Here is a 13,794-nt window from a genome sequence, read left to right as displayed (position 1 = left end):
CGGGGGGTGCGGAGCGGCGCCCCGCGGGTCGGGAGCGGAACTGCGGCAGTGCCCGGAGCGCTGGGGGGCGCGGAATCGCAGAATGGCCGGGCTTAGAAAGAACTTAAAAGATTTCCAGCCCCGCTGTGTGCAGGAGCGCCCTGCCTGACCTTAAACACCACCAGGGCTGGAGCATCCACAGCTTCTGTGGGCAAGCTGTGTCACCTGTGCCCCCATCCTCACAATAAAGAATTTCTTCATAAAATCTATTCTAAACTCACCCTCGTTGAGTTTAAAGCCATTCCTCTTTCTCCTATCACTGCATGTCCTTGTAAAGTGTCATTCTCCCTCTGAGTCCCCCTAGGTCCCAGAAGGTCACAGTGAGATATGTGTAGAGCCTTGTCTTCTCTGGGCTGAACTCTCTCAGTCTGTCTTCTAGAATAATTGCTCCAGCCCCTGCATGGAGCATCTTTGTGGCCTCCTCTGGATGTGCTGTAGCATGTCCATGTCTTTCTTCTTTCTTGTGTTGGGAGCCCCAGAGCACACAGCACTCCAGGTGGGTGTCAACAGACCGAAGCAGAGGGGCAGAGTCACTTTGCTTGTCCTGCTGGCCCCACACTCTTTCTGATGAGGCAGCCCATGATGAGGTTAGCTTTCTGCATTCTGAGCAGTTTGTTCATGTCCAGATTTTCATCCACAAGAACCCCCAATGAGGGCGGCTCTCCGTGGGTTCTCTCAGCCTGTACTCATGTCTGTGGTTGCCTCAACGCAGGTACAGTGTTTGAAAGGAGACTCCTTGCTTCAAGTTTGTGCCCATCAGCTCAGGTCATCTCACCAGGCACTGACAGGAACAACCTGACTCTGTCCATGCTACTCCTCCCTCAGCTGTTTGCACACACTGTGGAGAGCCCCTGAGGCACTTTCCCCAGGCTGGTGAGCCCCAGCTCTCTCAGCACTCATGACCCCACCACAGTCTGACAGGTGCTCCAAGCCCCTAACCTGCCCAGCATCATGTACTGTGGGAGTTTCCCCACCCATAATGTTTGATCACTGCTTTTCAGGTCAATTTTTTGGGGTAGTCACTGGGGTGCCTTCACCTTTAATAACCCTTAATTTGTTTGCCCCTCTGTACTTTTCCTGTTGGTTTCTGGACCTCTGTGAGCTTGGAGAATCCTTAGCCCAGGAGTCACAGAAGTCACATGTCCACTCCATGTAGAGCCACTTCCTGTGTTGTGCTTTTGTGTAACACTCCCCCAGCTCACTGCTTTCTACAAAAAGGACAAAATATTCCCTCCTCCACTCAAATTCCCCTTTATTAAACTGATGTCCTATCTGCTTTCAATTGCCTTTCCTATTTTTTTCCAAGCCATAAGCCAAGGAAATTACCCTTCATATAGAAACTGTTCTACAATACCGATTCCTCTTCTTGTTCTTTTTGTGCTGCTCTTGTGCTGCTTTGCTGGATGAGGCCAGGAGATTTGACTCATGCTGTGTACAAGATGCAGGTGCCCTAGACATTTATGTAATGGGACAAAGTGGTTTTCTGTTTTGCTCTATTCTTAATTTGTACTGATTCCTAATATTTAATTGCCTTTCTGCCCACTGAACAACATTGGAGCTAATGTTGTCATTAAAGTATTACAAATCAGATCCCATTTCAGAGATGTTTAGACAGTATGATAGACATAAGGGTAGGACTGCTTTTTTCCACATGTAGTACTGTAAATGTGTCAGTAATAAATTTTTTTCTTTTTTTTTCACTGATTTTTCATGCTACATGTGCTTAAGATTGTCACTCAACTTGTCCACTCTTTTTCACAACACTTTGATAAAATAGTGAAAAGCAAGGACAAGCATGTCATGTAGCACCCCATGAGTGACTTTCAACATGAAATCTGACCACTTTTCACTGCCTTTTAACCAGTTATTTAACTTCCATGGACTCCTCATCCCATGGTGATTTCATTTCCTCAAGAAACTTTAGGACCTTCTCAAAAATCTTATGGAAATGTAAGCAGGTTATATTCATCCATGTTTCTTGCCTATGCACTGAGTCCTTCAAAAACCTTCCTAAGGCACAATTTTCTTGTGGGGGGAAAAAAAAGAAAGTATAAACTCTTCCATGTTCTCTTCTGTTCCTTTGGACACTTTCCTGGTTTTGCTTTTAGAACAGTTTCAAGCAGCTCCCATTGTGCGGCTGACAGAGCTTTTAGTCCTCTGGAAAGTTTTTAAAGATTGACCTTGTCACCTTTCAAGCTTTTGGGACAGTTCCCAGCTGCTACCCCACTTTATAATCCAGATTTTTCATACTTGAGGGCCTGTAGCATTCCATGGAAAACATCCCTGCCTTGGTGACTTGATCAGTTCATTTTGTTGCTTAACTCTGTTCCTACTGGTGCTTCAGCCCAGCACAGATGCTGTCCTTCAACACAGGTGTCAGGGCACAGCTGGCACAGGGCTGCCTGCACCAGGCAGGCAATGGTACACTTGCTGCTTTACACTTTTTGTGATGTTTCATGATCCCTGTGGCAGGCTGTGTCCCCTGGTCTGGCAGCAGCAATGTCCTGCGACCCTTTGGAGCCTTCGTTCTGCTTTCACAGCCACTGTCCAGCTGAGGAGCAGGACAGAGGAAATGAACTGGGCCAGAAGGTTCATACAAATAGCTGGGGTTTTTTATTATCAATGTAATCACTTTGGCAAACTAGTTTCTACAGTCAAAACATACTTATGATTCTTTCTAAAACAGCAGGTGCATTAGCTACCCTAGAAGTGAAGAAGTACCAAATAATTTCCTTTTGTAATAGTGCGTTTTGAGTGAAAGGCTTTAATTTTATATGTACACAGAGAGCTAAAGTTCTGCACAGACAGTATTTTTGCACAGAACAGGAGACCCCAATGTTAAAGTTTACAGGACAGGAAGATGAAAATACCTGTATTTGCCAGCTCAAATTGGAGTTTTTGAGTTGTTTATTGATGTGATGTAAAATCTATAAGGGCTCAGTCCTGCATTTCTACTTCATGTGTGTGCTTTCAAATGACTGAGGAAAACAAAGAAATTACTGAGAACCTTCAACATATTGTTTGACTGGACATCAATGAAGGACACATTTAAGCTACAATAAGAGCGTTGCACAGTAAAATTTCCTACCTTTGAATACATTTTAAAGTACAGGAGTGGAAAAAATAAAATTTTAAAAAATCAAACTAGCAATTTGAATTTACATTCAAAATCAAATTTGTGTAAACCATTTTACAAAGGTTTTTGTCCCGGAATTCCTCTGCTAGAGCTATAGCAGGCACGAGCAGGCAAGAATAAACACAACCTAACAAAAAATTGGCTATAAACATTCAAGTATCACTAAATGTGTCCTGATTCTGTCTGTCTGCCTCGCAGAGCACAAAGATCATCCTCCTGATGACTTCATTCAGGCTGAGAGAGAGGTGCTGCTCAGTGCAAAGAAGAGGTACAGAATCAGGACCATAACAAGCAGCATTTACAAAGTAAATTAATCTCTTGGAGGTTGTTCAGAGCTAGATTTTTAGAGATAAATAAAAGTTGTTAGAAACTAATGGCAGGGGCACTGCTGAACCCTTCAGGTGCTAAAATTTATTTGTAGGTCTTCAAAAATCTTCGTCCCCAGGGCGAAGTTTCCTCATTTAACAAGGGAAAAAAAAAAGAGACAATCACTTGAATGGTGGTGAATTCATTGAGCCAGACTTTGGGAAACTGCAGGGACTTGGAGGTTTGCAGCTGCTCCTTCAGAGGATGACAGCTTAAGCAAGTCCCTGGTGGTGTTTATTTTCTAGTGTGAACCCAGAGTTTCTGCACAGAGCACATGGATGCCATTCTGCCTGCTCCTCACTCCTGTGAAAACCCAGTGGATGCTGCTCTGCTTGACTGCCAGATTGGATCTTGGACAGAGCTCATCTGGACCCAGAGGAGTGAAATGGTGATGGGTGGTACCTGGCTCTTGGAGCTGAGCTCTGCAGCTCATGTTCACTCTTGTGAGCACTGGCCATGGGGTGGGACTGTCAGCATATGCCCTGCTCCAGTTTTATTAGCAGCATGTTGCCTGGCAGTGTTAGGTTGGACTCAGTGATCTTAGAGGTGTTCTCCAAACTTAAAGGTTTTATGGTTCTATGTTGTGAAATCCAGTGAGTGCCTGTGAATGATATTAAAAGTGGGAATTTACAGGGAATCTGCCAGAAGTGCACTTTTATCATCCAGAGCTGTGTAATGGATTCTATTTCCTTGGTGGGTGAGGAAGCAGAAGAAGATTAATGCTGTTGACAGTAGAACAAGTCCAATGCAAAAAAAAGCTGCGAATATCAGGCTGGCTTCTCCAGGACTCAAAGTTTTGCCGAAAAATTTGCCCACTTTGTTGTCATAATCTGTTAAAAGAGAGTTGTTCATGAGAAATCTGCACATGAATCTGAAGAGTTTTAAATGGCATTTAAAAAATCTTTACCCTTTGCAGTGGTTTCATTTGTTGCAGTAGTTTTATTGTATGTTCCAGTTGTGTGTCCTCCTTCTGAAGGAACTTCCCACTCTCGTCGCCCTTCTCAGGGTGAAAAAAAGCACAGTTAAGTTGGAAACCTTAATAAATATTTTTTTGTCTTTTGAAAAATTAGAGTTGACTTTATTTCATTATTTCTACCTTGCTGATCTGAACAGAAATTGTGATTAGATCATCACAACTGTTCCTCTGGGAAGCTCCATGGGCAACATTCCCCTTCTCTGTAGGCATCTCTTTTACTCCACTACTTACTGTGGTGATGGGACAAGGGGTAACTTTTAAACTGAAAGAGGGTAGATTTAGGTGGGACATAAGGAACACATTTTTTATGAGGGTGGTGAGGCACTGGCACAGGTTGCCCAGAGAAAGTGTGGATGACCCATTCCTGGAAGCGTGCAAGGCCAGGCTGGGTGGGGCTTTGAAGAACCTGGTCTAGTGGAAGGTGTCCCTGTCCATGGCAGGGGGGATGGAACGAGATGATCTTTAAGGTTCCTTCCAACCCAAACCATTCCATGATTCAGTTCTGCATTTGCTTGTCCATTTGAAATCTCACAGCCCACATGAATATGTGTAATCAAATAAAATCATTATATCCAAGGAAGGAGTATTTTGGCTACATTTGGCATCTACATTTGTCATCATGCTGCTACAGGGTTATAGGTATGAGGTGTGCCTACTGGCACTGTTTCAACTCTTGTAGAGGAGTGTAGCCAGCACAGTGAGTACCTAGATGCTGGATCCAGATGTTTAGTGAAGTAATGTGATGTGGAGAGGCTCACAAAACACTTTCAGCTTCACTTACATGTGTTGGAAGAGACAAGCACCACTCAAAAAGTTTGCCAACTTTTCTTAGTCAAGAGATCACCTATTTCTTGGACAAGATGAACAACCATTTTCTGGAGCTCCTTTTATCCCAGCTGGTGTCTGCCTGTGCACAGAGGAGCCCAAACAGCTCTGCAAGTCATCAGGGCTCACAGGAAGGAACCAGCACCATGCCAGACTGTAAGCCCTCCTGCACAGTGAGGCAAAAAGGCTGAACAACAGCTTTGCAGATGTTTTCTGTGCCACCTTTAAAGGACAAATGGTCCCTAGGCTGCCACTGTCTCAGAAGGGCACTTGTGAAGCACCAACTGGTTTCAAGTTGCAGCAAAGTGCACCAAAGATTGCCATGTCACCAGGGGTGTTTGTCCTGTCTCTTATCACTGCTAACTGGCCATGGCAGTGCAGGTGCTTCCCACCAGTGCACAGGTGAGCTCTCTTCCTTTCATCCCTGCCTTCCATCCAACTGTGCTGCAATACCACCTCTGAGTCCTGGGATGTTTCTGATACTGCACCTGATTTATTGATGGTGTAGGTTGTCTCCATGCCAGCATGGATGTGATCGGCCACGTGGCAGTGCAGAAGCCACGTCCCAGGGTTTTCTGCTACGAGTTCAACTGTCTGGAAAGTCCCAGGGAAAAGGTCATACACATCTCCTCTGTGGTCCTTATCTGTCTGTGGCAAAGCAAAACCAGAATCGTGAGAGTCATGCCTCAAATACTCCCCCATGGGCACTGAAATATTCCAGTCAGCATTCCAGCTCCTTAAGGCAGATCAAATGCTTCTTGTACATTTCTAGTGAGCATCATCCAGAGAAACTGAGGTCTGTGGACACCTCTCATTTAATCCATCATAAAAAAGCAGACCCCTTCTGTTGACTTCAGCTTTTGGCTGAGCAAAGGTGTTTCTTTGAAATATTTTTCAGGTAGTCCTGCCAGTGGCAAACTGTCACAGCATAAAACCGTACTCCAACCCGGCATAACTCTAATCTCCTCCCTGTATTTTCCCTCACACCTACGGGTAATCATATATTTTAACCCACCTAAGCATGTCCTCTACTAGGGTAATAGAAGCTTTGCAAGTATCTCATTTATTATGTATTTCCTTCAAATGCAGAACTCCCACCCACCTCACCACCAGCCCAGGGCTCTGGTCCTAAGTGACAAAGCCAGGCTGGAAACATGGAAATTTTTTTGTTTGTTTTTCTCATAAATTTCCCATAACAATATAAAAGTTTTATTTTGATTTATTTTACCAACCTTGAAGATGAAGGTCTGTGCATGGAAGTGAACTGTGTGGATATCCACTTCATTGCCCATTCCTATCAAATACCAGTTTGTCCTATCACCTTCATTCATCGTTAGACCCAAGAGACTGTTGTAAATCTTCCCATTGATTGCTGGAAGAATGACAAAAATAGGAATGATTAATAATTGGCCATGGTATGGGTGATTATAACCTCTACTTCAGGCATCCTTTGCACTTTGAGGGTAGAAGGAGTGTCCAGGCAGAGAGGGGACAGGCATGTGTGGTTAGGACAAGTGCTGTCCCCAGTGACCACTGCCACTGCAGGGAGACAGTCATGCTTTTGTTTCAGTTTCCAAATTGTGTAAGTATACATCAACAAACATTTTTTCTGTCTTACAGAGCATCAAGCTGGTTTTTTACTGGTTGAGATTGAACTCCTGAGCAAACTGGATTTATGTTGAGAAGCTACATGGAAAAAGAGGGAATAGAATTGTCGTCTAAAATGGGTACCAGCTGTAGAAAAAAATGTTTGCTTTGCCAGGGCTATGTGTGTTCCCATCCAGTCTATTCAGCCTGGCTCCTGGACTGGCTGTAAATACAGCCACAGTTTTAAAATATCATCCCTATGCTCATAAAAAACAAGCCTGGGAGGGACACAGCTCACAAATGACAAGGAAATCCTGGCAGGGCATTCTCTTCCCAAAAGTATAAGAGCAAACTATCTTGTTAGAAAAATATCTTGGCTGGGCCTTGTGAAATCTTTTTGTTTCCAGCATTGCAGTTTATGAAGTTGTCACATGGCTGGGTAACTGCAGGCTGAGTCCAGTGTGTCCCTAAAAGGGCTGTGAAAAATAAACATCTTTCCTCTTGGCTGCTGCTGCCGAGTCCTGCATACCATGCTTGCTGTTGCCATCTTCAAAGTTCTCAGTGGAATTAAAATCATCAGGATTCTTATGAAGGTATGTTTCAATATTTTCTTTCAAATACCAGGATTCATTTTCATCGAACACCATAAACAGAAGAGTAAATTCACGATCGATGTCTTTCCTCAGACCTCTTTCATCTAAAGTTCCTTTTCTGCAAACTACAAGAGGCCCAATCAGACCACTGTATGTGTCCTGAAATAAAATAAATATATGCATTACAGATTTTCAATTCATCCAGTTATGAAATGGATACAGATTAACTGAAGATTAAATTGCTTTTTCCTATCAGATGAGAAAAAATCAGTCTAATTAAAAACTTCTTTCTCTGTGTGTCTCTCTGTTAATTTACCAAAGCAATGACATCCAGTGGTCCCTTTCAATCTTACTCATTCTGTGATTCTGTGATTTTGTGTAATGTTTTGTCTTTACCCCAAATCCCCTCAACTGTTCTTTAAGGAGGAAATCACATTACTGTGGTCTATGCCTTGGGATTTCTGTAGCTTAAATTACCCAGGCATGTGCAACTGTTGGTAAAGAGTTCAAAGCATCTAGCTCTGTAAATGGTGTCTCTAGCCTGTGGTCCTCTCCCAGCTGAGAAGCAGGACCTTTCACAAACATTACACAATGCACGACATGTTAGCCAAAGCAATGGAAGCTTTAATGGCCATATCTGGGTTACCTTAACAAAATTTGCTGTTGAATAATAAACCCAAGTGATACAATTTGGATCTGTTTTGCCAGGACCGGATCGTTCCGGGACGTTCCACCTGTAGGTGTTTATTTCCCCTGAAACAGAGAGAGAACAATTTTACCTTGAGCAGCTAAGTATTAGAAGCTTTGAATGGTATCTAACTCAGACCTCCTATCCTTCTCATCAAAAAACTGTCTGCATCAAAACTACCTGTGGAAGCATGCAGCTTCCACAGGATAGGGATATGATTCTGCCTTCCAGGAGGTCGGTGAGGTTCCAGTGGTGTTAGTGAGGGCAGATTGCTCCAGAAATAAAGATCTGCAAATGATTCTGACAAAAGTGGCATCCCACAGAAGGAAGTTTACAAACAGGACTCTTCATCTTTGGCAAAACCTGCAGTAATTCAATGATCTAGGTTGCTGATAATTAAGGTCAGATGAGGCATTGGGAGCCAAGCCCAGAAAATGTTTCTTGGACCTTCTCAATTGAAGAGGACAAAAAGAAGTGGCAGTTGCCACTGGGATTTTGCAGAGGGTGCTGCAGAAGTGTGTCAGCTGTGGGCCTGGATAGGAGAGCTGGATATGTACCAACCTGCTGTCTGGGGGGAGCAGGGGGGTTCTTTCATCTTCCAGATAGGACCTTGCTCCACAGCAATTACCAGAGAATCTCTATCCCTCCTGAAATGTCATCATCTCTGCCACATCCTCCCTGAGCAGAAATTGCCTGGCCTCTGATTTTAAAAAAACTGTAACAAATGGATGAGAAAATGATCTATTTGAGTGAGGATCATTTCTCTGCACCGAACACAAACATCTGCATTCAGATGAAATGCCTATGCTGTGTTTCCCTGCTTTGCTTTTTTGCTGGTACTTCAGGAAAGGGTAGGAGACCAAGATGTGGTCAACACCTTACCCTTTTAAGTGGTGGAGAAATGTTGAACCAAGCAGTCTCTGTCCCAAAAATCTTTCAGGGTGACAACAGCCAAGAGCATCATGGGACATGCTGTGAGTCAGGTTAAAACCAGAAAATCACAGAACCATGGTTTTAGTACAGCTACAGCACAACAGCTGCCAATGGCTGTGAGCATCTAGGCAAGGAGATTTTTCAAGCTTAAAGGGTTGGGAAATGTCTGAGCCTAGTTCTTGTGTCACTGAGCCACTACACTGTTCATGCATCATGCAGCAGTGGGTTTTAATTGTACAGTAGCAACTACAAAAACAAAAAAGTGATGACTTTCAACTCTCATACAATATGAGATGGGTCTCATAAGTATTGCAATATCATTTACTCTTACAGGATAAGAATCATGTCATGGAGACATGAAGACCATGTCATGGAGACATGGAGGCCAGGGAAACGTTTCTCATCCATCTGTATCTAACCTACATGTCATCACCTCTTTTTAGAAGGTGTGATCTGAGAAGGGAGGCTGGTTGTGGTCCTCCACCCCTTCCTTACTTTTTCCTCCTCAGCTCAGGATGTTTGGAGGCTGTAGATGGAAAAGAATCTCTACCCTATTTAAAGCTGACACATTTCAGAAGGCATTGAAGACTGATCTTTGAAGTTCAAATAAGGTATAACCCCTGAAAAAAGCGAAAATTGATGTTTTCTCCCTTTTTTCCTTCTGGGTAATTGGAAGAATGGCCAGGGAGAGAACAAAGCTGTGGCAGATGAGAGCTGGTCTAGCATAGGTTGCTATGGATATGCTTTCTGCATCTATTTAGCATGCCCCCCACAGTTTCTTTAGGACCTGGCAGTGCTCTCAGGAGCACAGTTTGTCAGGATGCAAATCTGTCTGATGACTTATTTAGGATTTAGTAGAATTAGACAGTCTTTGGCAAGTTTGGGGTGAGCAGTCCAGCCTGGCCTAGGAAGAAAGACAGTGAGGATTTCTAGATGATGCTGGTGGGGACTGACGTGCCCAGAAATTTTTCTTATTTCAGGGATTTCATTTCTATGTCAACTGCTCTTTCCAAACTCCTAAGGAAAAGTCGGTCCTTAGATCCTGTTGAAGAATGCTTTTGGCTTACTCTCAAACACAGACACCTTCCCTTATCTAACTCATCCCAAGCCTGCTCCCATGTGGACACAGGAGACATGACAGTAGTGTTCCCCTTGTTACATCTCAAACGCCAGCCTAACAGTGTCAACAACATCATGGAGCAAATTACAAAACAAAGGAATTGTATATAAACCAGTTCCTTTTCTTTCCCCTCCCCCATGTATTAACCTCAGGTATACATTCACCAAACTGCAGCAAGGCAGACGCTGGCTCACATTTGGGCATGAGTTTCTGTGTATTTGTATTTTACTGACACAGCTGCTCACAGGAAAGAAATTTCAGCTTGCAAAGAGCTTTATTACATCAAAATTTCTTTACATTTAATTTCACACTGGAGTTCACAAATACCGCCAAAAAAATTTGCATGGGTGTTGGAAAGCAAAGGTGGGACTGCTATGCCTGGGTTTGATTTCCTACTTAGAACATAAACCCAATAAAAAATTGAAGTTCAAAAATTTAAACAGGAATAAAACAGGAATTAAACAGGAATTTTTCTATATGAAAAACTATTATCTATTGTTTTCCTCACTAAAAACTGAGGCATATTTGGTACACTTTTCAAAGGTTATTAATTCACATGACAGCTATGTTTGGCATTTTATGCACGACTCTGAATGCAAATGCCAATTCTCTGTAGCTTGAGTGAGGCAGAGTTAATATTAACATCTGCAATTCTTACCTCTGAATTTGAAAGTTTTTAAAACATTGTTAGAGTGTCAGTTTGGAGCCAAATGCAGCACTGGCTTACATTTCTCTTGCCATGATTATGGGCTTGCTTCTCTCTCTTTTGGAGGTTGTCTAGTGGTTTTACATTCCTGTTTCTACCCCTGATAGGAATGAAGGCTTATTCTCTGCCCAAACATGCTCACTTGGTCAAGAACCTACATGTCTAGAAACTCAGAACTGTAGCTGAATAAGCATTGAGCATATTGTGCCTGGGAGAACATATAGATATGGGCAAGTTTGAAAGAGAGATTATCATTAATGTGCTAAAATGCTTTTATATACAGCCTTTGTAACTCAAAGAAAAGAAGGGGGGGGGAAAGAAAAAAAGGGAGCCTTACCAGGGAGGGTAATTGGTGTCTCAGGCTGTTCTTCACAACCAACCTCTTCTATACCATGTGCACTTACTGAGTAAGGCCTGCTGGCTTTGTTCTTAAATACAATCAGTACGGAGTCACCGACCTCGGCATGGAGTAGTGGCCCTGAATTCAAACAGGAGATGCCAGTGTTTAATGCTGCTTTTCTGAATTCAACAAACTTTCAATAGCTTGGCCTGGGAGTAGAGCCAAGGTCTCTATCAAAATCATTGGGCTTTTCTATTCTTCTGGGAAAGCCATAGAAATTGTATTATCTCAGCTGATTAAAAGCTCCATATGTACAAATAATCCCTTTTCAGTCAATGAAGAGAATTGTTCTCTCTGAAGACAGGTCTTTGATCAGCTGTTTTCTAAGGAAAACTCCCGAGGATGGCTTTTGAATCTTTCAAAATGTTATTGTCCTTCAGAAAAGGAAATTGTAAACATATTCCTGAGAAGGTTATCCTGAGGGAAGAGTATGAAACTGTATCAGGAGAGGCTTAGTTTTAGTATTAGGAAAAGGTTCTCCACCCAGGGGGTGGTTGGGCACTGGAACAGGCTCCCCAGGGAAGTGGACACAGCACCGAGCCTGACAGAGTTCAAGGAGTATTTGGACAGCACCGTCAGGCACAGGGTGTGAGTCATGCAGGGCCAGGAGTTGGATGTTGATGATCTTCCAACTCATGATATTCTAAAACTCTATTTTATGACCAGTTGTTGCCTGCTTTTCACCCCATAAAAAACCTGAACTGATGGTTATTTTACGATGGGTAAAATTATGTCTTGCCAATTGCAAACACAAATCCATCTCCTTAATATTAATCTTAATCTGTTTACAAGAGTCTCCCCCATGTTACAAGTTCTGAAGCTAAAGTGAATCCTGGAATTGCTATTATAGCACTCCTTAGGATACTCCTTATTCATGTTCAAGAATTAATTCTTTAATTTGGAAAGGATCTTTACACTCAGCAGTTATATAAATAGCGTGTAAAATAACTGACACCTGGAATAAGCGTCACTGTTCCATATTTTCCATCTTAATAAAGCTAGAAAACATAGTTTTTGGAAAGCAATCCTCTTTCTGAGCACAGCTTGGTCTGTGAGACATGAGAGCTACTTGCCCAGGATTTCCAAGTGTTCCTCCTCTTCTGTCCTCACTTTGCGCTGTGTGAAGTTGCCACTTGTGTACTCCCTGTAAACCACCTTCTTGTATTTTGAACCAATCAGGTCCTCTGCTTGGCCCAGAAAAACATGCCCATAGCTGCAAAATAAAATGCAATAAAAGCACTAAAGTGTACAAAGCTGAAAGCTAGTAACTGCTGTGCTATTCACAACAGATTCAATGAGAATATACAGCTTGATCCAATGTGCTGATGGATGTGAAGGCCCTGAGAGATGCAAGAGGTTTTGAATAGCAAATAGCAAGAGTGATAATCCTTACTGAATGCACACCCTCTTCAAACAGGTAAAGCTGAGGATAAGATGCACTCTCCAAGAATTTTGGGAACACAAATCCTTCACCAGAGCTGGAGTAGGAGTAAAGTGTGAGATGAGAGTGGTTTCAGCTGCCCTCTCCAGCAGCATTGTTCACTCCAATAACAGATACTGCCTGTCCCTGGAATCCTGAATCCTCCTATCATGATGGCTGCTTTTGCTATCTTGGCTATTAGCCAAGGGAAGATGATAAACAAAGCTTGACCTTTGAAAACAAATGCGATCCATCATCTGAGATAAGAGGGAACTGTTTTACCCTTCCCTCCTGCTGCTGTGCACTGCACAGGCTGGATGCTTTCCCAGCATGATGATAAAAAGAGAAATGTATTTTCATTCTGCACGGGGAAGAGGATGCTTTCCAGGTTTCCCTAGTGTGTGGCTGCTCCCATGGGATCCCAGAGGGCTGACTCGCCGGCAGAGGACACTCACAAGCCGCTGTGCAGCTGAGCCTTCACCCTCTCTGCGAGCAGCCGCCTCCTGGCAGCTCATCTCCGGGGTGCCCCTGGCAGGGGAGTTGCAAGGCTGGCTCACAATACACTAAATAAAACCAAAACACTGCCCCAGGGATACTGCTTACTGTGTAGTGAGCTGTGTGTGCAACAGCAGCCTTTGACAGTAGTGGAGTTTATGTTTTCTTTAAACTCACATCATCACCTGTGACTCTTCAGGTGTATTTTTTACAGACTCCTCTTCCTCTGTACAAGAAGCACTTTCACAGATGCTTTTCTAAAGTTTATTTTTGACATAAGTTCGTTATTGATTTCACCAGTGTCCTCAGAGACCAGTCTATGCAATATGATCTGGAATGTGTATTTTTTTCACAAGTTTTTTATTCCTCACACAGTGGAGTGATTCAGTTCCAGGGTTACTTATGTTCTGATCTTCTCAGGGGATCTAGGGGCTACCATGCTGAAGGAAAGCAGACTCAGCACCCCCATCATGCATCTGCATTGCTTTGCCTACAGGAGCTCACATCTGG

At 43.2% G+C, this 13,794-nt stretch overlaps 1 protein-coding gene across 1 annotated transcript in view; it reads right to left on the bottom strand.

Moving 5' to 3' along the window:
- Positions 1 to 2,877: 2,877 nt before the first annotated feature.
- Positions 2,878 to 13,794, bottom strand: part of HEPHL1 (hephaestin like 1) — a 33,476-nt gene continuing 22,559 nt past the window's right edge. Inside the window, exons 13-20 of the mRNA XM_059465850.1 lie at positions 12,443 to 12,582; positions 11,307 to 11,447; positions 8,169 to 8,275; positions 7,459 to 7,681; positions 6,575 to 6,714; positions 5,831 to 5,990; positions 4,449 to 4,541; positions 2,878 to 4,371 (exon numbers count right to left, since the gene is read on the bottom strand). Of these exons, the coding sequence (XP_059321833.1) occupies positions 4,169 to 4,371; positions 4,449 to 4,541; positions 5,831 to 5,990; positions 6,575 to 6,714; positions 7,459 to 7,681; positions 8,169 to 8,275; positions 11,307 to 11,447; positions 12,443 to 12,582 (1,207 nt within the window). The 3' untranslated portion in view covers positions 2,878 to 4,168. The remainder of the gene's footprint in view (positions 4,372 to 4,448; positions 4,542 to 5,830; positions 5,991 to 6,574; positions 6,715 to 7,458; positions 7,682 to 8,168; positions 8,276 to 11,306; positions 11,448 to 12,442; positions 12,583 to 13,794) is intronic.

Source organism: Ammospiza nelsoni, chromosome 2 (genome assembly GCF_027579445.1).
Source record: "Ammospiza nelsoni isolate bAmmNel1 chromosome 2, bAmmNel1.pri, whole genome shotgun sequence".
Taxonomy (NCBI): Eukaryota; Metazoa; Chordata; class Aves; order Passeriformes; family Passerellidae; genus Ammospiza; species Ammospiza nelsoni.
This window is presented reverse-complemented; position numbering and strand designations above follow the sequence as displayed.